Here is a 23,666-nt window from a genome sequence, read left to right on the forward strand (position 1 = left end):
ATCTCATCTCACCCCTCCTCCTTTTAGCTCTCCCTCACTAAACGAGCCACTAACAGCTAGCTACGCCTAGGCTGGGCAGAGCTTTGGAAACTTTGAAGGGAGAGGGAGGCGATGCAGAAGTTGGGGGTGAAAGGAAAAGCATTCTTCTGGTTGCATTGCCTGCTCACAACAATTCCTTACCTTCTGCCCTTAAGAAAAATGGCGCTCGGAGTAGATCACTTCCGGTTACGGAGCCAAACCAAATCGGGAAGGGCAAGAGACCGGAAGTAACCGCCCTCTTGCTACTCCTCCCGCCGCCTTCCACTCTCCCAGCCTTTCTTGGGAGAATGAGGCGGCTTGAGCGCTGTGGCTGAGGTGCGGTTGCTGGGTGACAAGTCGGAGCCGGGACAGGGTGAGTGCCCGCAGCCTCGGCCGCGGGCCGGTTCACTTTGCTCGGGTGACGTTCGTCCTGCCGGGGGCAGGGAGCGGGGAGTCGTGCGTGGGGCGCTCTGTGACGAGGCGCCGCCGCGGTCCTGCGGAAAAGGAGGGAGCTGCTGCGGTTGCGAGTAGGGCTGGCGGCCGGGTTAGGCCCGCAGAGCCCGCGAGCCCGGAGCCCGGGGTACCGGGAGCCGGGGCCGGCGCACGCGCGCCGGGGGTGGGGGTCTGGCCCCGAGCCCTACGGGCGGGGCTCCAGCGCCTGTTGTGGAGGACAGGGAAGGCCTTTCTCCAAGGTCGGCGTTCACCACCAGCTGAACCGAGTTGTTACCCCCACCGTGCTTTCCCGCTCGTCCCCTTTGGTCAGTCATTTCCTGACGCTTTGGAAGGCTCAGCCTTCTTTATGGCCCCTGTGCTCCATTTGACACACATGCATACCAGGATTAGACTGGTGTGTGATCGTTCTTGTTTGGTGTCTTTTCAGGAGAAGCTGCCACCAAAACTTATTTTTCTTAACTTACACTCCTTGAAGTTCTTGGTACTTTGGCTGGAAACGTTAATACTCGCTTTAAGGCTTGCCTCCTTATTTGTTGCGATGAGAACTACTTCTTTCTAAACGTTAGTATTGCATTATGATCTTGGAATTTTATTTCCGCTTTATGATCTTGGAATTTTATTTCCTCATTCTGCATATCCACCTCCACCCACCTAGAGGTCCAGGTTGAAAAACTTAATAACTTAGTTACTGTTCATGAACTTGGCTTCATGTCACTCGCTGCCGTGTTCCCTGATGTAGTTAAGAGTCACATGCAATCAGAATTCGGCCAGTTTCATCATCAGCAAAGGGAACTAAAGTAATTGCAATCAAGATTTTGGCCAATAGAATTCACTTATTTTAGTGGAATATCACCCAAAAGTAGTCTTTAATTGTCTGACTAAAACACTTCTCCCCCAGGGACTTCCCTGGTGGTCCAGTGGTTAGGAATCTGTCCTGCAATGCCGGGGGACGCAGGTTCAATCTACACCTGGTTGGGGAACTAAGATCCCATATGCCATGGGGTAACTAAGCCCGCGCTCCACAACTAGAGAGCCCACGTGCCCCAACTACAGAGCCCACGCACTCTGGAACCCCCCGCGCCGCACCCGACGCAGCCAAAAAGTGAATATATAAGTAAAACACTTATTTTCCCTAGAAATATATCTAAAAGTTTGGAAGTTTGTTTCATTGGGGAGTTAATGTTGCTGGAAGTGTTGTTAACTCACATGTCTTTATCATTCAGTTTAATTTGTACTTTTCTAACTTTTTATTTTCAGCATAATGGCAGAAACTGCTTCTCCACTGAAGCACTTTGTGCTGGCTAAGAAGACAATTACAGCAATCTTTGACCAGTTACTGGAGTTTGTTACTGAAGGATCACATTTTGTTGAAGGTTAGCTCCTCTAAGTTTTTTAAATAATTACTTTTGAAAATATATAAAGGTGCTTTATTCTTTCAACCTTGGTTACTGAACACATACAGGGGATTGTGCTTAATGAGAGCTACCATAACAAATAAAACCCATTTCTGCCCTCCAAAGGAGGAAGATTGAATTATATTGATAGCAACTAAGAAAGAAGTGCATATGTGAGGTCCTATTCTAAGCACTTTATTTTATTAATAACTCGTTTAATCCTCAAATCAACACTGAGGCAGATTTTAATCACACTCATTTTAAAAATGAAGGAACTAAGGCACAGAAAAGGTAAGCAGCTTACCAAAGATCACACAGCTAGTAAATGCCCAGACTGAAAGTCAGGCAGCCCACATTTAGCCATTATACTTATCACCCCCATCAACTCAGCAGTTAAGCCAAGATCTGAGACCTATCTTATCTTCTCAAATGAGGCTGGGATGCAGTGGGAAAAGGGCAAAAGGAGTTTTCTTAAACAGAGTGTAACTGTTCAAACAAAGGTGGTGAGAATGTCATACTGGGAAATACTACTTTAGAGATAATTGTTGACCTTCAAGCGTACAGTGAAAAGGGAGGGATTCTGTAAACTCCTGTGACAGAGGGAAAACATTTGGTAGGTTGATAGAATCAGACATTTTTCCTTGTCCCTCCTAATTCTCTTTCACCAGATTTTGAGTTTCTTGAGAGTAGGGATCCTGCCTCATTATTTTGTCCGTATTACCAGATCTGACACAAGTTTTGCTGTTGAATGAGGAAAAAAATACTGGTTCAGAATCTTAGTTTTCAATTTGGAAAGAATTTGAGCTGGCATGGTGACTTTTGAATAATATTTTATTCTGAAAAAGTTGATGGGAAGTGAAAATGAAGTTAAACGTAACATCTTCTGTGTATTGAGCATGTAATAGATGCTAGGAGCTATTACTCTAGGAGCTAGTGAATTCAGCTTTAGAATCTGAATTCAATGTTACTGTTATTGGTGGGTATCGAGCCAGTAGACATAACCAAACCACAGAGCGGGAGAAGGAAGGATTTATTACTTGCAGCAGGTGAGGAGAACACTGGGGATCTTTCCCAAAGCAGTGTGTCCCCAAACAGCAAAATTGGGGAAGTTTTAAGCTAAGGGTACATGTGTATTCATGAAGGGGCTTGAGCAGAGGAGAATTCAGCATAGAATTGGAGCAAAGATCAACAGAGTCCAGGTCTTGGTTGACTGAAGTCAGGAGGGTCAACATCATCATTCAGTTCTCCACCTGGGTGGGGACTTTAGTTCCTGCAGATCTCAAAGATAGATAGATAGATAGATAGATAGATAGATACACACACACACACATATATGTATGTCTCTTGAGGAGGAACTAGGACTCTGCTTTATCACTCACTATTGTTTGACTGCCTTTTCTCTTTTGCTGCATTCCCTTAAGATCATCGGTACTGAGACCTGTTCAAGGGCAAGCATTGTGGCCAGGCTTAGATCACAAAATGGCTTAGGCCAGAATGGATTCTCTTAAGTAAAGAAAGCCATTTCTGGTTCTCTTTCTCCGGGGACCCCCTAACCTATCTGCTTACATTACTGGTTCTAAAACCTCAGAAAAAAATGTTGCAAAAAAGAGGCAAAGCAAGTAAATCAGGAAGCACATAGAAGAGCAAGAATGAAATGAAAAACAAAGATGAATGTAATGGTATTTAAGCCAGTCTTGCCTTTATTCACCAAATTGCACATATTTTATCAATGTACTTGAAAAGTATGGTGAGATGTGAAGCTTAAGTTTAATTAGATGGTCACTCAGTAAGTTGTGTCAGTATTTGTCTCTAATTAGGACCATTCAGATAGCCAAATGAATCTTCATGTGTTCACCTTCAAAACGAGATGATAAAAATGTAAAAATGTATATTCCTGAAATATAAACAAAACTGAGATACTTTCCTACTTTTCAAATCGTTGCTTTCTCAGCTACCCCCATCTCTGGAGGAAGAGAGACTGGGGCTGGGGTAGGCAGTTACTCCCAGACCTGACAGGAGTGGGTTACAGTCTGCAATTCTCTTTTCATTCATGTTCAAGGAGCTGTCTTGCTCCATCCCTGTGGGAAGCAGACAAGAAGTAGTAAGACAGCAAGGTCTCACCTAGCTTGAAGACCTCCTTGAACTATATCTTTATTTTGGGGGGACTACCCATTCAGACCTCACTCTCAGCATGTGAATCCCTCTTCTCAGTTCAAGATTTGAAGCTCCTGTCAGGATGGAATAATAATAGGTGGATATTAGGTTCTAGTTTCGCTGTTCAGAAATGCTTTTTTGTCTTAGGTGGGTATTTTGTATCTTTGGGACCTAGATGAATAATAAATACCCTTTTGACTGGACCCCTGTAATTTTTAATAATTTTGAAATTCTTTTGGGCGGTATTCTTATGACCCATTGCAACGAGGCATTCGCCTTTTACCAAATATTCAGATACCATGTTATTTTTATTTTCAAATATCATGTTAATATAGAACAGAACCCAAATATATGCATATCTTAAGTATTCTGTTTTATAATTAACTTAATATTCATCTATATTACTTTCTCTAATACCGTTTCAATTTTATAGCAACATACAAGAATCCAGAACTTGACCGAGTAGCTACTGAGGATGATCTGATAGAAATACAGAGGTATAAAAATAAGCTTTCCATCATTGGTGAGGTGTTGTCTCGGAGACACATGAAAGTGGCATTTTTTGGCAGGTAATCCTTTATTTCTTCTCAAGGGTAGTTTCCAGATATTAGCTTTTCTTGATCATATCCGCAGCTTTGTTTCTGATGTTGCAGCAAGTGGTATTCTTCCCCCTTCTCTTCACAACAGTTTCTGCCTGTATTAAATGTTAAAGCTATTAGCATGTAAAAGAACTTGTTCATTTTAGCTCCTGGTGTAAAATAAAGCTTTATGAAGGTCAATCATATTTTTATTTTTTAAGGATGCTCATCTCTAAGAATTGGCTTCTTAGCCAGCTATAAGGATAGAAAAACAGATAAGTATAATTTGTGACTTACTCTTTTTAAGTTTCTGTTGATTATCAGGTGTGCCTTCCAAAAGGATTTTCAGCTCCATGATTCCCGGAGGGAGAGTAAGAAGTGCCATTCCTTAATGAAACTTCTGGAGTGGTAGAATGATTTCTGCCACAGCTTACACATTAATTTAAGGACCATTTGTTAACTTCCTATGTACCAATCACTCTGTTAGGTACTAGAGATGCAAAGAGAAATGACGAGGCCCCCACTTGGTTGTTCAGATATCATGTGCTGTTCACCAATAGAAGCATTTATTTACTCACTAACCTCGTAGGCCTTCTAAGCTATTTCCCATCTTAGGGCTTTAGCACTTGCAATTTCCTATGCCTAGAATTCTCTTTGCCTTGTTGTATGTCTGACTCCTTCTCACTCTTCAAATCTCATCCTAAATGTTACTACAGCAGAAACCTTTCCGGACCACTCTAAGGTATTCCTTCTCAGTTATTCTCTGCTAAAGCACTCTGTTTATGTCCTTGGAAACTTTTCTCAAAGCTCTGTTTTTGTTTGTTTTTTGTTTTATGTTGTTATCTGCTTCTTCCACTTGACCATATTCTCAGAGCCTTAAACAGAGTCTAGTATGAAGTAGGTCCATGAAAGAGGCCCTACCCCAGGTTAGGGTGGTATAGGAGTGGGAGGGAAGAGGCCTCCTGGAGAAGTGATGACTCAGTTGTCCTGCTTGAGAAGAAGAAATAGGAATGAGCTTTGCATGTGAAAAAGGTCCAGCCCAGATTTAAGATGGGATGTTAGACCACATCTTGTGATGGGAAGAGTGGGCTGTGATTTCAGATTGTAATCTGATGAAATTTTTTTTTACAAAATTTGCATTCTAAAAAAGTTGGCCTTTGACCCAGTGAAAGAGCAAAGTTTTTACCATTATGTTTTGTCATGATTTTGTGTACTCATTCTTCAGGACAAGCAGTGGGAAGAGCTCTGTTATCAATGCCATGTTGTGGGATAAAGTCCTCCCTAGTGGAATTGGCCATACAACCAATTGCTTCCTGAGTGTTGAAGGAACAGATGGAGATAAAGCCTATCTCATGACAGAAGGGTCAGATGAAAAAAAGAATGTGAAGGTATACTGTTTGATCTTTAGCAACATAATGTACCTGAAATAATGTCCTTAACTTGTTCTTTTAAAAAATTTTTTACAAGATGTCTGCATTGCTAGAGATGGAAGAACCATTAGTATTTCTATTCGTAGCTTTTAAAACCATCACTAATATTTTGAATTTTCTAAAATTCTTTTGCTTCAGAGCTAAGTTACTGGAAGAATAAAACCTGTCCTCAACTAAATGAAAGTAAATTAGAATTAAAAGTTTATAAAATTTTTAAAATAGTGTTCCTGGTGAAAAGAACATTATTGAAGTGCGTTGTTGCTGTTTAATCTCAAATCTTGTCTTTCTAAAGAAAACTTTGTTTAAAAAATTGGGCTCTGGGCTTCCCTGGTGGCGCAGTGGTTGAGAATCTGCCTGCTAATGCAGGGGACACGGGTTCGAGCCCTGGTCTGGGAAGATCCCACATGCCACGGAGCGGCTGGGCCCGTGAGCCACAATTGCTGAGCCTGCGCGTCTGGAGCCTGTGCCCCGCGACGGGAGGGGCCGCGATAGAGAAAGGCCCGCGCACCGCGATGAAGAGCGGTCCCCGCACCGCGATGAAGAGCGGTCCCCGCACCGCGATGAAGAGTGGCCCCCGCTTGCCGCAACTGGAGAAAGCCCTCGCACGAACCGAAGACCCAACACAGCCAAAAATAAATAAATAAATAAATAAATAAGAAAATCCTTTAAAAAAAAAAAAAAAAAAAAAAATTGGGCTCTGGAATCTGTTTTTGACACATCTGTGCTTTTAGAAACTGTTTTTGCCTTTGGAATATTTGATAAGCATATTCATTAGTAAATGTTATAGCTTTATCAGATAAAGGCCAGTGGTAGTTCCCTACCTTTCATAAATTTCTTAAGGAATTCAGTGGCACTAGATTTTTTTCAGCCAAACAAAAATAAAAAGCAGTTAGGATGCAAGATGTTTACTCTGGAATGAAAGCAATTGGTAAAAGGCACTGCTTCTCACTATACTCACTTTCTCTTAAGTCGTAAGATCTCTCCCACAAATGCAAAAGTTCAGTGTGTGAAGATCCATGCTATTTTAGTTTTGGCTAAACTGTAGGTGAATTCATAGGTCTAGTCCTCCTTCTGTGAGTTTGCTGTTTGATCAGAGAAGGTAACTCAATCTGTCTAATACCCTTCAGATTACTTACAAACAATAAATAAGATGATATTTATGAAAATATTTTTCAAGGTTTTAAGCCATACAAATGAAGGAATCACTTATTTTGTAATCAAGATAAGTAGCAGACACTATTCTAAATACTTGTAATAACTCAAACCTCACCACAACTCTGTCAGATGGGTGCTTATATTATTTTAATTTTATAGGTAAGATATCAGGATTTTTTTTTTAATTAAATTTATTTATTTATTTATTTTTGACTGCGTTGGGTCTTCGTTGCTACGCACGGGCTTCCTCTAGTTGCGGTGAGCGGGGGTTACTCTTCGTTGCAGCGCACTGGTTTCTCACTGCGGTAGCTTCTCTTGTGGAGCACAGGCTCTAGGCACGCGGGCTTCAGTAGTTGTGGCTCCCGGGCTTCAGTAGTTGTGGCACACGGGCTCTAGAGCGCAGGCTCAGTAGTTGTGGCGCACGGCCCTAGCTGCTCCGCGGCATGTGGGATCCTCCCGGACTAGGGCTCGAACCCGCGTCCCCTGCATTGGCAGGCAGATTCCTAACCACTGCGCCACCAGGGAAGCCCAGGTATCAGGATTTTAATACAAGTTTATAATTCTATCAAAAAGTTTATGAAAGCAAGCAGAAAAACCCCTACCTAACATTGTCACTGTGGAGATTCACTTCAAGCCTGATCAGGACCATTGTGCCCATTTGAAAATAGATGTTTCCCTTTAAAATTTCATGCAAATCACAAAAGAACCATCGAGGTATGTGTACTGATGCCCTTTCCTTGATTATTAATTTTGTCTTAAGCCCTTTGTACTTAATTGTATGTTTAACACATACATGAAAGGTAATGAACTAATGTATGTCAGAAGTCATCTTGAGAAATAGAAATATTTTAGGAAATTTAAATGGAAAGAGAAGGCATAGTCATTGATATAAAGCAGGCTTGTGTGAATAAATAACTGCCTAGTGACGTTCCTTTATTTTTCCCCCCTTATTAGTAAGCAATAAACTCAGTTTAGAAGAGTCAGAAAATACAGTTAGGCAAAAAGAAAAGAAACTCCAAAACTCTTACACTTCCAAAACCAGTGGAAATTCTTTGGTAGAGTTAAATTGGTGTTTCTCTGTATTTTTAAAACAAAATGGTTTTATATCATATATGCTATTTTCTTTCTTTTTTTTAAATAATTTTATTTATTTATTATTTATTTGGCTGCACTGGGTCTTCATTGCTACATGTGGCCTTTCTTTAGTTGCAATGAGCAGGGGCTACTCTTCGTTGCCTTGTGCGAGCTTCTCATTGCGATGGCTTCTCTTGTTGTGGAGCACGGGCTCTAGGCACACAGGCGGGCTTCAATAGTTGTGGCATGCAGGCTCAGTAGTTGTGGTGCACGGGCTTTGTTGCTCCGCAACATGTGGGATCTTCCCGGACCAGGGATCGAACCCATGTACCCTGCATTGGCAGGTGGATTCTTAACCACTGCACCACCAGGGAAGTCCCATATATGCTATTTTCTGATTTGCTTTTTTTCTCTTAATATATTGTGAATTTCTTTTCATACATACAATATCAATTTCAGGGGTTGCATGGGATTCATTGCCAGAGTTCCATTTGTTGGACATTTAGAATGTTTCCAGCCCAGATTATTGTTGTAGAATGGTATGAGTAAATCGTTTCAAGGCCTTATTTTTTTTCCTACTTGGTAATTTTAAACCTCAGGTTTCTCAATATTGCTCAGATGGTTTTATTTCAAAAGATTTAAAGTTCTGTTTTTTCTACATGTTTTGCAAAAATAAATGTACCAAATCATAATATTTTAAATTTTTATTGAATTTTGTTACAAGTAGAGTTTTATTTTTTCTTTCCTTCCCACTTTAGACAGTTAATCAGCTGGCCCATGCCCTTCACATGGACAAAGACTTGAAAGCTGGCTGTCTTGTACATGTGTTTTGGCCAAAGGCAAAATGTGCCCTCTTGAGAGATGACCTGGTTTTAGTGGATAGGTAAAATTACATATGAATTGTTTTCTACGTATGTATTTGTATTTCTTTTTTTTAGAAATGCTGCTTGCTTTTAGCATGTAGTACGTAAAAATTTTAAATGTTCAATTGCTTAAAAAAAAAATATTCAATTGCTGCTTTGTTCTCATTTGCTAGATTGTAATGGAACGGATAAGTTATTATTTTTTGTTTTTTAATGGTTTCATAAAAGTGCCAATTTATCAGTTTAATTCTATTACACGAAATTTCAAGAATTGTCACTTTTTTCTCTAGACTGTAGTTTGGATAATTGGTTGGGCCTTAGAGATTGTCTCATTCTAGATACCTAGATAGATAACTCTAAATAGGTATTATTTTTAATCAGTAATTATTCTTGAGACTTAGTTTCCCAAAATGACCGCTGGACAGTTCATACAGCTTTTCATCATTCAAGAATTAATCGAATGCTTTTGTAATTTATTCGGGCTCTTCTGATTAACCTGCATTTAATATGTTTTTTCAGAAATCATCCTACTACACTGGTGCTTAATAAAATGGTAATGCATATCTGTTTAGCAGAGTCCTTAACCAAAAAAAGTAGTTAAATGATTTTTTAAAATTGTGGTGTGCTCTTTTGTTTTCTTCAGTTAAAATTTCAGTGTTCTATGGAAATCTTTATTTTTTTGGTTGAGGGTCTTCACTTTTGATTGAAAGAGAGTTTCAAGTAATCAACAGAAATAGCTCAGATGAGAGAAGGTGCTTGGGAAATTAAAATATTTGGTTTAAATATAATATTAACTAATTAATTTTTCTTTATTTCATGGCCAGACTGTATCCATGACCCCAACCTGTTAACTTGCCAATTTGTCACAGGACATATCAAGTCAATGTATAGACAGTTGGACTATGCTTTTTATAGTATAGATTGTATATTAGCCTAGGTTTTTTTTTTCTTTTTTTCCATTGCTTATTTTCAGTCTTCCAAAGCATAAAGATTTAAATGATTAAAATAGTGAACATGTTACTTGCTTTGTCAAAAATCACGAAGTTTTCTCTCTTTAGTAAATAAACTTTTTTAGCATTTGTTAAGTTGTTGATTGGACAGGCTCTGGGGGTTGTCAGCAGAATAGAAGTATATAAAGCACAGATTCTCAGCTTTCCACAACTGCTGTCTTATAGCTGAGAAAGTAGTTTAAATCTAGGCTTCAGACTGATAACTGGTAGAAATCCTATCCTTTAGACTTCAACTAATTCTTAAAAGTTTAAAAAAATTATCTCTCTGTAATCTAAATTTTCTTTTAAAGAATATATAATACAATTCTTATTTTATTCCCATTAGTCCAGGTACAGATGTCACTACAGAGCTGGATAGCTGGATTGATAAGTTTTGCTTAGATGCTGATGTCTTCGTTTTGGTTGCAAACTCTGAATCAACTCTAATGAATACGGTAGGGTCTAATCATTATTTTGTTTGAATGATAGGAAATGAAATGATGTCTGTTTTAATTCTGAAAAGTGAAGGAAATCCAAGTCATGGATTAGAAAGAAGCTCTAATATCAGAGGTGAACAAAGGGGTTTGTGTTTCTGTGGGATTGGAAGGGCTGACTCTGGTTTGATGACTCTAGCTTCTAGTATATATTTGAGTTCACGGTGTGATACATGTGTGTTGTTGACATTCACTGTGGTTATTTACAAGTTTCTGAAGGAATAGGCATCAGAATTGTTAGGCTGTTGGCTTAAGTCTTTTGAATAAAGTATAACACTCCCACCTCACCTCCCTATCTGGCAGGCAAGGCTTTTCATACTTTGAGTTTTGTCAGCCTTTTCCGGCTTTATCTGTGTGCACTGTAGATTTCAGCTTACCTGTGTACACTATAAGCTGCTATCAAACATAGAAGATTATTTATCCAGAATGTCTAGAGCCAGACTTATTTCAAATAAACTTTCCAGAGTTTCAATATCTAATATCCAAAACTATTGTATAATCTTAAAAAAATGCTATTCATCAAAAGCATATAAATGGCCAAACACCATTAAAACCTAGGTGTTACCAGCAAGACCTGTTTTGTCACCGTGTTATTAGTGTTTATATGGCCCAATCTATATCACATAAACCGTGTTGCTGTGACCACACTGACAGTTGTTTACAACCTGATGGTATAAAAAATAGGGAAATGTTTAAAATCTGTTTTAGAGTAACTACATTATTTAGGTGTTGGATAAACAAACTTTGATACACATCCTGACTTTGGTACATTTGTTTATGTTATTCTTTGTGCACAGTTCTTCACCCTCCCAATTTTTCATCCTTCAAAAAGCCCTGTTGTCAGTACTTTTCAAGCCCATCTTTATCACCGCTTCCTTCTTTATGGAGCATTTCCTAATTTCAATTGGATATTTATACTATTTATGGCATATACCTTTATTGTTTATTATGATGTGTTGTACATGTGTCTTACATTATTATTTACTTAGTCTAAATCTTCAAAAAGATTTGAGGTAGCTTTTTGAAAATATGGACTGTCATATCTCACAGTATCTTTTATGTCATGCATATAGTAGAAACATAAATATTGGTTAAATTGAATTTCAGAAAAAGACTGATGGGAGGAGTAGGAAAATCTTAACTTTTGCTTTCCTATATCTTAGTTTTGTCACCTTTGAAAGTTTAATGCTCAGAGTGCTTTGGGATCCTTTATCAGTTAGTGTTATCACCGTTGTTAAATGGTTCAAACTTTGAGATTCAAATAAAGTTTCAAGTATAAAGGTAAAAATAAAGTGGCTTTAAAAAGTAAACATACTGTTGGATATTTCATGTTTTTCAGGAAAAACAGTTTTTTCACAAGGTAAATGAGCGACTTTCCAAGCCTAATATTTTTATTCTGAATAATCGTTGGGATGCCTCTGCATCAGAGCCAGAATATATGGAAGATGTAAGTTATTTTTTTCTTTAAGTTTTGAAATACAGTCATGTACATTGCTATCTGAAGAAACAATACACCTCATAGAATAGAACATCATAAGCAGCTATTCTCTTGAGAAGAATATAGTTATAGAAAACCTGAAGTGGATATGTGATAGAGACAGAGTATTAAGCTACTTTGAAGGAAAGTTATGTTATAAAAGTACTATCTAATCATTTTAGATCTTGAAATGTCATTTTGTTTCTGTTGTTGTTGTTTTTTTAATATTTATTTATTTATTTGGTTGTGCTGGGTCTTAGTCGCAGGCAGGCAGGCTCCTTAGTTGCAGCTCGCCGATCTAGTTTCCTGACCAGGGTTCGAACCCGGGCCCCTTGCATTGGGAGGGCGAAGTCTTAACCACTGTGCCACCAGGGAAGTCCCCTGTTTTTTTTAATTCTGTATTTAAGTATAACATGACAGAAAAGTGTACAAATCATAAGTGTCCAGCTCAGTGAATTTACAAATTTGACACCTGTGTAAGGATCCAGATCAAGAAGGATCCGGATCAAGAAGCAGAACATTCCAGCACCCCAGTACCCCCCGTTTCCAGCCTCTATCCTCCAACCCAAGAATAGCCACTTACCATGTCTTCTGATACCCTAGATTAATTTTTCTGGTTGTTCAACTTTATGTAATGAGATCACATAGTATCTACTTCTAGGTCAGGTTTTTTGCTCAACATTACATTTGAGGTATGTATGCATACTGTTGTGCATAGCTGAAGTGCATTGCTGTGTGGTATTTCATCCTATGAATAACAGTTGATGTGTTCATTCTGATAGTTATGGGCATTTGGATAAATATCCTGTTTTTAGCTATCATGAATAATGCTGCTGTGCATATTCTTTTTTATTTATTTATTTTTTGGCTGTGTCGGGTCTTGTTGCGGTGCGCGGGCTTCTCTCTAGTTGTGGCGTGCGAGCTCTGTAGTTGTGGCACGTGGGCTTAGTTGCCCTGTGGCATGTGGGATCCTAGTTCCCCGACCAGGGATTGAACCAGCGTCCCCTGCGTTGCAAGACGGATTCTTAACCACTGGGCCACCAGAGAAGTCCCTGTGCATATTCTTGTATATGTCTTTTTGGTGCACATTGGTGTATATTTCTGCTGAGTATATACCAATGGTTCTCAATGTAAGTGGCTGGGCGATTTTGGCCCCCAGGGAATATTTTGGTTGCCACAATTCAGGGTGTGTGCTACTGGCATCTGGTCGGTAGAGGCTAGTGATGCTGTTAAGCATCCTATAACACAGAACAGCTCCTGCCCCCAAACCAAAGATTTATCTGACTCAAAGTGTCAATAACACAGGAATCAGTAATCCATGGGTATAATCTAGGAGTAGAATTGCTGGATTACAGATTAAGAATATGCTGGGGGTTTATTGTTTGTTTTTTGGCCTCACCACATGGCTTACAGGATCTTAGTTCCCTGACCAGGGATTGAACTCTCCCCCTTGGCAGTGAAAACAAAAGAGTCCTAACCACTGAACTATCAGGGAATTCCCAAGAATATGCTGTTTTAATAAATATAGCCCAAGTGTTTTCTGAAGTGCTCATACCAGTTTATATTCCCACCACCAGACTGAGAGTTCCACATGATTTATATCCTTGCCAACACTTGGTATTTTTTGCTTCTGTTTTTCATTTTAGTCATGCTGGTGGTTTTAGAAACTTCATTTTAGAAAGGATAGAGAATTTGGTATTTGGTCTACAAATAATATTTAATTTGCTTGATACTACTTTTTCTGATTTTAATAGTAGTATGTGTTTATTATTTAAAAAAACCTTAGAAAATGCATTAAAAAATAAAATTTACACTATCCCATCACTATTCACATGTTAGATCATTTGCTTTCATTCTTCCCCTCACCTCCCAAATTGAAATTTTGCTTAATATGACGATTTATATCCTGTTGTTATTAACTCTTGCTTTATAATCATACTCTTTCAAATTGGGGTCTCATTTAATCATCAGAGAATTAGGAAATATCACCCATAGATTGTTCTTCTCCATTCCTATTAAGCTTAATTTTATTAAGTCTTAACATGGAGATCTCTTATCATAGCCATAATACTAAAGGCTGGTACTAAACCCTAACTAACTTCCAATCCTTATTCCTAATTTAGATACCCAAGTGCTATTGTTAAACCTAACTTTAGAGCTCCAATCCCTAGCTAATGCATTCTCCCCAATTTTAATTCCAGGTAGTTTTTTTTTTTAATATTTATCTTTATTTATTTATTTAGGCTGCACTGGGTCTTATTTGCAGCGTGTGGGATCTTTGTTCCAGCATGCGGAACCTTTTAGTTGCAGCACGCAGGCTTCTTAGTTGTGGCCTGCTCTTAGTTGCGGCATGCATGTGGGATCTAGTTCCCCAATCAGGGATTGAACCTGGGCCCCCTACATAGGGAGTGTGAAGTCTTACCCACTGGACCACCAGGGAAGTCCCCCCAGTGTTTTTTAGAAGAAAAATATACCATCTATGTTCTGATTTCAAAATATAAATAACTTCATTATAGCAAATTTATTGTAGCACTTAATTTCTGATTTTAAAGGTATTAATAGCTTCACTGTAGAAAATTTGGAAAATAAAAGCTTAAGGAAGAAATTAAAGTGCCACCTAGTTTTGTGGGTATTGCCTGCATGCCACCTGTTAATTTACATAAATATATGTACACATCATATATCCTTAATACAGAATTAGGAACCTTTCCCCATGCCATTAAACACTAATGTTCGTCTACAGTATGTTTCTTAATGGTTGTGTAGTATTTGATGATACATCAGAATTTTAAATTAAATGTTCAAGGAAGAATCATTAAGTTAAGAGGAAGATTTCCTGTCAGCAAGTATCAAACTTCATTTATTAGAATTTTTGGATTTGTTACATATAAGGCAACTGTTACTATATCATATAGTAATAATATCACTATAAATGGAGTTTAGTATAGGCCGGTAACTGTTATATTTGTTTAATTATTAGAATTCTTTTAATACCCTGTTTTTCTCTAGGTACGCAGACAGCACATGGAAAGATGCCTACATTTCTTGGTGGAGGAGCTCAAAGTTGTGGATCCTTTAGAAGCACGGAGTCGTATCTTTTTTGTTTCTGCAAAGGAAGTTCTTAGTGCTAGAAAGCACAAAGCCCAGGGGATGCCAGAAGGTGGTATGTATTCGTTATTTCATCCTTTTGAAATACAAATAGATTACAAAAATAGCATGCTAGAAATCTTATCTTGCTATATACTAGGTTTTAAAATCTTCACCTAAATATTACAGGTGGGGCACTTGCAGAAGGATTTCAGGCAAGATTGCAGGAGTTTCAGAATTTTGAACAAATCTTTGAGGTAGGAATTTTGTGAATGTACTGACTAATGTAAAACCGTAGCATTGGTTGGAGAGTGATCATAATCTTCTGTTTTCACTGCTTATCTTTGTCAATAACCTTTGGTGTTATTTAGTGTAGTTTCTGACACAGCAAGTAAAACGAGGAAAGTTGGAAGAAAGAAAGTTCCTGCAAAATGGATGATCCGTAAGAATAGAAAATTAAAGATTGTAATTTCTTCCTATTCTTTTTCTTTAATGTATTTGTGTTTAAATGAGACACTAGTTTCTAATATTTTGTTGTTCAGTGGGTAAAATATTCTATATTCAATAGTCAGGCACAAGATTAAAGAAATGTAGTTGCTGTTGGAATGGATAATAGAGCAAAATGAAGATTTTTTTTCTTTTGATAGAACATAGTTAATGTCATTGGACAAAAGTTAATTACATTTCTAAACTGTATCGTCACCTGTTAATTCTCCATGTTTTATGCCAAATGTCCGGAACAAACGAAGACAAAAATAATTAAGATATAGGTCCTGTATTTTAGGAATCTAAACTGCTGAGGTGCACGAATAGATAATGTGTGTGCAGCACTGGGGAGGGAAGATACTCTTATATTTTGGTGTAGGTGTTTTATTCAGAGACATTAAAACTTTCTACATTGACTGAAAAATTCTTTAGCTGTTAATCTTTTTTTTTTTTTTTTTTGCTGTTAATCTTCTTGACTCTCATTTAGCTCTTAGTTGTGCTTATTAGATTGCATATCTCCTTCCCACCCCCAGATGAACACAAATACTTCAGAACTGAAAAAAAACTTCCATCAGTAATTATTCTTCCTTATAAGTAGTAACTGTCTTAATAGTAAGGACATAAATGTTGAATGTACTTGGCGGAATTTTTAAAATTAACCATTTGCTCACTATCCCCTATTTTTAATTTGATGAGAGGGAGAAAGACCATTAGGTAGATAAAGACAAGGTGTTTAAGAAAACCCACTCTCTGCTATCTTGGTAAGATGTTTCTGATTGTTCAGAGGCCCCTGGGATATCAGTAGGTGTCTTGTCAAGCTAAGCTATAGGATATATGATACCCCAGTTACTCAAAGACCGTTGTTTATCTTCTTTCCCTTTTGCTTTCACAAGAGATTCAATGCTCTCCTCACTCTTACCAGTTACAGTCATTTCATCCATGGAGAAAATATTGGGGAGCGTATCAGTTTCCCTTGTCTTTTCTTATTTATTGAGCTTTTCTTTCTTCCTGTGTGTTTGTGTGCATGTGTGTTTGTCATTGATTTCTCCTACCAAATCATATACTGTTCAGTTATACGTTTATACCTGTTTCATACTGGTTCCTGGTACAGCATTTGATTTCCCAGAATATCTCCTTGAAGAGGTGGGAATGAGAAGAATAAAAGATGTGCTGTAGAGCACTGGTTTTCAAACCGGGCTGATGATGGGAAACACATGAGGTACTTTAGAGAACTGCAGACTCCTGACTCATCTGAGAGACTAATCCAGTAGGGCTAGGATGGACCTAGGAATCTGTTATATATTTAAAGCTCCCTGAGTGATTGCAATAATCAGGCAGACTTAGGAACTATTTTTAATGTTTTTAGAAGAAACTTGGCATTTCACTTTTTTATTGTAAAAGTTCATTTGAGCATCTAAAAATTATATATGGAAAAAACTTTATGAGCAAGAGCTTTTACATGAAGTTGTGGAGAATGTTAGGCTTTAGAGTTTGAAAGTTTTGTTTAAAACTATGATATAAAATGAGAATCAGCTAGAAATTATTTGAATTTACCTAAAGAAATAATCAGATGGCAAAAAATTTTGTCTGGATGGCCAAACCTTTTTTTGGTAACTGCACTGACAACTCTTTTCAACTTTTTGCCAAAGCTGAAATTTGTTACTTTTAAAACTAATTTTGGTAATTTATGATTTCCTATAAATTGGTGCATTTCTGAGAATTTATGATTTAGCATAAAATTGTTTATTTAAAACATTTTTGTATTCCTTTTCTATATCTATATATATACTTATATGTAGATATAGATAGATAAAGGATATAAGAAATATCTGTGTATTTTAAACCTTAATTGGATTTACCAATGATCTGATTGCTTTGCTTTTCCTCCAAAGACTTTGGTTAATTTATCAGTTGATACATAGTATTTTTTGGTTTTTATTCATTAAGTTCTATGTTAATCTTTACACAAAGTTTCTTTCTGCTTTCATTATATAAGTGGGATCGTTTTTTGCTTTTTGGTCTTTAAGAAAGAATTTAGGGCCATGAATTTGTCTGTGAGTGTAGCTTTGGATATATTCTATAGGGTTTCAGTATCCAGTTTCATTGTTGATTAATTTTTAATGATAGCTTTTGGCATTTCCTATTCAACACAGGAGTTATTAAAATTCAGATGTTTTGATTGTTATCATCTAACTTTTCTTGATTTTTTTTGCATTGTGATCACAAAATGTGGCCTTTACACACATTTTCTCTGTTTTTAGAATTCAATATTGTGTGTGTAGTCTTATAAGATGATTTTTGTGTAAAGAAAAACTGTACCAAGTTAATCATTTTATCAAACAGTCTGATCTTTGCCATGGACCTCTTGAGATTTATTTGGTTTAAAAGAAGCTGAATATTATGAACTTTCAGGGTACCAAGTTAAATAAGGCTTGGAAATTAAATAAAATCAATCAAGAAAATCAGTGTTAATTCTATTCATATGTTTTCTTGTTTTCAACCTATATTGGACAGGTGTATATTCTGAACGCAGTTTAGAAATCTAAAATTTTTTTGCCCAAATATTTGGCCATTAACTATTCTTAATAGTTTTGTGTCAGTGAATTTGTTGTGAAGGACATTTCTGGGACAACTGGTGAAATTTGGAAATGGACTGTATGTTAGGTTAATAGTATTTTCCCGGTGATAAAAGTTCTGAATACAGTAATTGTTTTGTGGTTGTATAGGAAAATGTCCCCGTTCTTAGGAGACACATGTTAGTATATTTAGTAGTAAGGCTGTGGTGGTTACAATGAACTGTCAAATTGTTCAGCAGGAAGAAATATATACAGGTATGTATAAAGATGAATATCTATATAGACTTATCTATATAGATCTGCATGGAGAGAGAGAAGGAAAGGTAAACGAAGCTGAATGTTAACATTTGGTATATTTACTTGAAAGGTATATTGTATCTTGGTGTTCTTTCTTGCAATTTTCCTGTCAGTTTAAGATATTACAAAATAATACGTTGGGAGTGGTAAATAGCATGTTATTGGGTATTTAGGGTCTTTTATCAAGGGGACTTGACAAGCTTGTTGTATGTCTTAATTACACATAAATATTAATATTTACAAATTTCTAACTACATATGACTAAATCATCAGCTGTTTTCTATAGATGTTATTAGAAAATCAGAAGATCATAATTGAGATGTGATTATTGTTTTGGTTCTAAATCTTTAATAAGTTTTAAAACAGCCTACAGGATACTCTGACAGGATGGAATTTAAATTGTCTGGTGTAGTATTTTAAACTTCTCCTTGGAAAATTAGAGTTCCTGATAAAATAAGTCTGGGAACTGCTGCATGCTATATGTGTCCCTTTATTTAAATTAGCATTCCCTGGGACTTCCTCAGTGGTCCAGTGGCTAAGACTCAGTGCTCCCAATGCAGGGGGCCCGGGGTCAATCCCTGGTCAGGGAACTAGATCCCACATGCTGCAACTAAGACCCGGTGCAGCCAAATCAATAAGTATTAAAAAAAATAAATTAGCATTCCCTATACTTAGTTTGGAATAGAGTATTCCTTTTGCAGTTGACTTTTGATATTTTTCTGATCAGCGGGAACGTCAGTGTGGGATACTTTTTAATTAGAAAAAGATTGCCTGTTTTCTTCTTTATACTTATTCACCAATGTATATTTTTGAATCAAGGAGTAACTTGTATGTTGCCTAATAACTTTTGGAGGTCTTTTCTTTTTCTCTAGTCTAGCTCTAATACTGTGCTGTTATTTACAAATTTGGGGTCTTCATTGCTGATATCTAGATCTGCTTCATCGAGGAACAGAATTTCTTTTAACTTTTTTTTCTTTTAAAAATATTTTTATTCTTTTATTATAGTTTTTGTGACGGTTAATTTGGCAATTTATGAGATAGTTATTTAAAGTAAAATCAAAACTTTGTTTTGGTCATTAAAAAATAAGCAGTTTGCACTTTAAATGTTTAATATTGTGTAGTTATTGGTGGCTTCTGCTTTGGCATATACAGAACAGGAATACTGTAACTTCTTATTACTAATCTCTTCAGGATTAGTGATAATTGAGTGATGTATAAATGAGCTTGACAATGAGCAAAAGTAAGACTATGCATTGAAAAAAAGTAATGGGCTCTGAGTTAAGACATAAACTGTTAACTAAATGAATTACCCTCATGTGCCCTATAGCTAAAGAAATGAATCTGCTTTGTTTTCTATACCTCAAAAAAATACCAAAGAGAGAATTTAAAAGTCTCTTCTGTCCTAGTGAAATAATCATTTTAGAGATGTGAAGGCTCAGCATAGGTTATAAATAGAACACCAAATAAATAGAGTATTGTGACTACCTTTTAAAGCTTAAAAGCTATTTATTTTGATAAAGGATAGTAATTACTTTCAGAAGTAATTACCACAATTTGTACTGGTTTTATATTAAGTTCAAGAAGATGAATTCATGGAAATATTGGAGAGTTGGGGGGTATATCCCTAATTTGATGTTTTGACCCAGATGAGTGTTCTTGGTTGTTCAAAGATCAGATAGTATTTCTCTACACTTGCAGTTGTTTTCAAATGTTATGTCAGTACAGAATTTGACTTTTCTATGATGTAAAAGTGAAAGGCCAATTTTAATTTAATAATTTTGCTAGCACTTAAATGATGAATCACAGTAAATATTTTAAATAACAAGTAATATGCACATATATTGAAACTGAAACAAAGTTTCACAAAAGAAACATCCATCATCATATGTGGTGCATTCTGATGTATTCTCTGTGTAAAAAACACTGGTCATGAAACACTAATTGATTTGTACAACTGTTAGTAAGTTGTGAGCTACAGTTAGCTTGAAAGTGAAACATGAGATAAGGCATCATTCTGACCTGTATGCACACACTATAGTCCAATGACAATAATGGGATTATCTTAGAAATAGCTTTAGATATTTTTCTATAAACAATTTAAAATATTACTTAGGTTGTTTGCTGTTAAATAGTATTTTTCAATTTGTTCAAGCTTTAATCTATAGATGTCCTTTTTACTAACTTTATGTGAATCGTATCATTCATTTTTTTCAATGTAGAATTCTATTTCATGGCTTAAGGACTTCATGAGGTTTTCATTGCAAATATGAGGAAAGTCAAGATAGATGGACTAGAAGTAGATTAAAGGTGAACCAAATAAAATTAGTCATCCTAATAGGAAACCTTTTTTAACATTGAAAATAGCAGCCTTTTTTATTTATTTTAAAAAATAATATAGTCAAACAACCATTGCACATTACTGTGTAAAATTACACAAAGCTATGAACTTGCTGTTAAAGCCTTTTAACTTTTAAATTTTTGACTTTTTTTTTACCTTTATAATTTTAAGTTGTGTTTGACTTCCATTTATTTTCTATCCTTATGTCTGTTTTGGTTAACATTACAAACAGCAAGTTTTTGTGTTTAAATTCCTGAAAATGTTGGGATGGAATTACAGTAATGTGTTATGGCTTGGGCCCCTCGCAGGAGTGTATCTCGCAGTCAGCAGTGAAAACAAAGTTTGAACAGCACACTATCAGAGCTAAACAGATACTAGAAACTGTGAAAGACATAATGGATTCAATAAACGTGGCAGCAGCAGAGAAAAGGTATGAATTCCTTTTATTGCAAAATAAAAATTATTTTTGTGTCAATATGAATTCTTTAGACTAAGGTTTAAAATTTTTATATTATTAAATACCTTTCACACTAACATCAACCTTGTAGGTTTAGCTGATGCCTACTTGCATGTTTTTTAATGAATATTTGAAACTGTAAATATTTTTTTTACAACCTTGAACAAGTACATCATTTACATCCCCTGGATCTCAGTATTCTCGTGTGTGAGCTGTGATTTTAAAATGTTCAGTGGCTTTAAATGTCTTTAAAGCAGTGAAAGAACCATTTCTTCCAGCAGAATTTCTTGAAGAAGTCCAAAACAGGTGACCCTCTTTTTACATTCAATCTATCACTCATCTTTCATATATTCATACGTTGAAACCTTGAAATCACTCCTTTATGCCAGTTGTGGTTTTATATCAGCTGGTAAACAAACAAGGTGATACTACCTGCCAGCCAGAAAGTGAATTTGGTAAGCATTACTCTATATGTCATACTATACTACAGTATTTTATTCCATTTATTACCTTGTAATGATGAAAATGAATACACAAAAGTGCCAACACTAGTCGAAGAAAAGGGTAGTTCTCACGAACTTGGTATACTTGAAACAGAGATCAAGATGTTATTAGATGTTATAAGCATAATGATGTTAATTAAGCCTCATTTGGACCTTTAAGTGGGCTTAAGCCAATCAATGGAAAGATATAAAGCATCTAAGATTAAATCCAAGATATAAAATAGGGGATTTTAAATGTATTTGATCTTGCTGAGAACAAAAGTCCACTCATATCTAGGTCTGTTGCCTAATTTTGACACTTTTGCAGGAATGCATCATGTACAACATTAGAGAATTTGCAGCATATAAAACTCAAGGATCAGAACCCAGATTCTGATCTCTGGCCCTGTGCACACTGTTTCTGTATAGTGAGCTCAGTTGCTTTATTATGGTAGCCAAAGTAAGTATTCGTCCACTGGATTGACCTTAATTTTTATAAAAATATAGGACATTGAAGTAAACGTAGCACAAAAAAGATGTGATTTGAGGGTGGTTTGTATAATCGTGCGTTGGGAACAGATGTCTTGGGAAAGATGATCTTAAAAGGATCTCAGGCTTTTGTTTTGCTATATCATCCAGGGGTTGACAAATTTTAGCAGATAGTAAATATTCTAGGCTTTGTAGGCCATACTGTCTCTTTGGCAACTACTCAATTCTGCAGTTTTAGAGCAAAAGCAGCCATATACACAATAGGTTCATGAATGCTTGTGGCTCTATTCCAAGAAAACTTTAACAGAAACTAGCGGATGGCTGGATTGGGCTTGCAGAGTGCTGTTTACTGGCCCCTGTTTATTACGTAGACTTAATATTGAGTTAGTTCTGTTTTGACTGTTCATATCTATGAAATGGGTGGAGATTTAGCATCCTTATTAATCTTTTGTGGGATTCAGGTACCACATGAGCAGAGAGACAGTTTATATCCAATCATCTGTAAAACATTTTGTAAGTGAAATATTATTTGAATCCTTTTAGATGTTGAAATACAAGATTTTTTTTTTTTCTTCTATCATGCTAACAGATAGTTCAATATATAAGTGAGTGTTTGTACTTAATTTCTTCGGGACTTTAATATACCCTGAATGTTAATTACTTTTCATACTATAATAGGGTTTATTCAATAGAAGAGAGGGAAGACCAAATTGATAGACTGGACTTTATCCGAAACCAGATGAACCTTTTAACACTGGATGTTAAGAAAAAAATCAGGGAGGTTACAGAGGAGGTTGCAAATAAGGTGGGTAACATTAGCTTTGTGATTATAATATCTGGGAATGGAAATACTTTTGATAATGCTAAAAATATTATCTGTTACCTTAAAGGAATATTTAAGTTTTTTTCAATTTAATTTTTTTGAGTAGTTGGTAATCTTGTTTAAATATTTTAATTCTGATTTTTTAATATTTTTAGGTTTCATGTGCAATGACAGATGAAATTTGTCGACTCTCTGTTTTGGTTGATGAATTTTGCTCTGAGTTTCATCCTACTCCAAGTGTATTGAAAGTATATAAAAATGTAAGTTAAATTGTAGTTAAGTGTTATTCAGATACAGTTTCCTTATCTTATTCTGACTCTTATTCCACTCTTTAGTGGTTTGGCCATTTTAGTGTCTTCATGGCAATCAGTACATGATTAAACTATTACATCTCCTGTGCACTCTTGTAATAAATCTAAACTGTAAAGTACACAGAAGAATTATCATCTTAGAAAAGAATACGATCATTTTAGTGTTTATTACTCTTTTGACATTTTAATAAAATCTGCATATATTCTAGAGAAAAAATAATGTGGACATTTACCATTGTTA

The 23,666-nt window shown here is 36.3% G+C and overlaps 1 protein-coding gene across 3 annotated transcripts in view; it reads left to right on the forward strand.

Annotated features, from left to right (window-relative positions):
• Window positions 1-271: 271 nt before the first annotated feature.
• The window catches only part of MFN1 (mitofusin 1), a 34,488-nt gene continuing 11,093 nt past the window's right edge, over window positions 272-23,666 (forward strand). For 2 of the 3 annotated variants that reach the window (XM_057544973.1, XM_057544975.1), the window contains exons 1-12: window positions 272-391; window positions 1,729-1,844; window positions 4,453-4,588; window positions 5,823-5,985; window positions 9,015-9,139; window positions 10,455-10,563; window positions 11,942-12,049; window positions 15,089-15,242; window positions 15,356-15,423; window positions 21,172-21,293; window positions 22,970-23,096; window positions 23,270-23,374. In XM_057544973.1, the coding sequence (XP_057400956.1) occupies window positions 1,733-1,844; window positions 4,453-4,588; window positions 5,823-5,985; window positions 9,015-9,139; window positions 10,455-10,563; window positions 11,942-12,049; window positions 15,089-15,242; window positions 15,356-15,423; window positions 21,172-21,293; window positions 22,970-23,096; window positions 23,270-23,374 (1,329 nt within the window). In that variant the 5' untranslated portion in view covers window positions 272-391; window positions 1,729-1,732. Of the gene's footprint in view, window positions 392-898; window positions 1,033-1,728; window positions 1,845-4,452; window positions 4,589-5,822; window positions 5,986-9,014; window positions 9,140-10,454; window positions 10,564-11,941; window positions 12,050-15,088; window positions 15,243-15,355; window positions 15,424-21,171; window positions 21,294-22,969; window positions 23,097-23,269; window positions 23,375-23,666 lie in introns of all 3 variants that reach the window. The other variant, XM_057544974.1, reaches the window with a different exon arrangement.

The sequence above is a fragment of the Balaenoptera acutorostrata genome, chromosome 4, assembly GCF_949987535.1.
Source record: "Balaenoptera acutorostrata chromosome 4, mBalAcu1.1, whole genome shotgun sequence".
NCBI lineage: Eukaryota > Metazoa > Chordata > Mammalia > Artiodactyla > Balaenopteridae > Balaenoptera > Balaenoptera acutorostrata.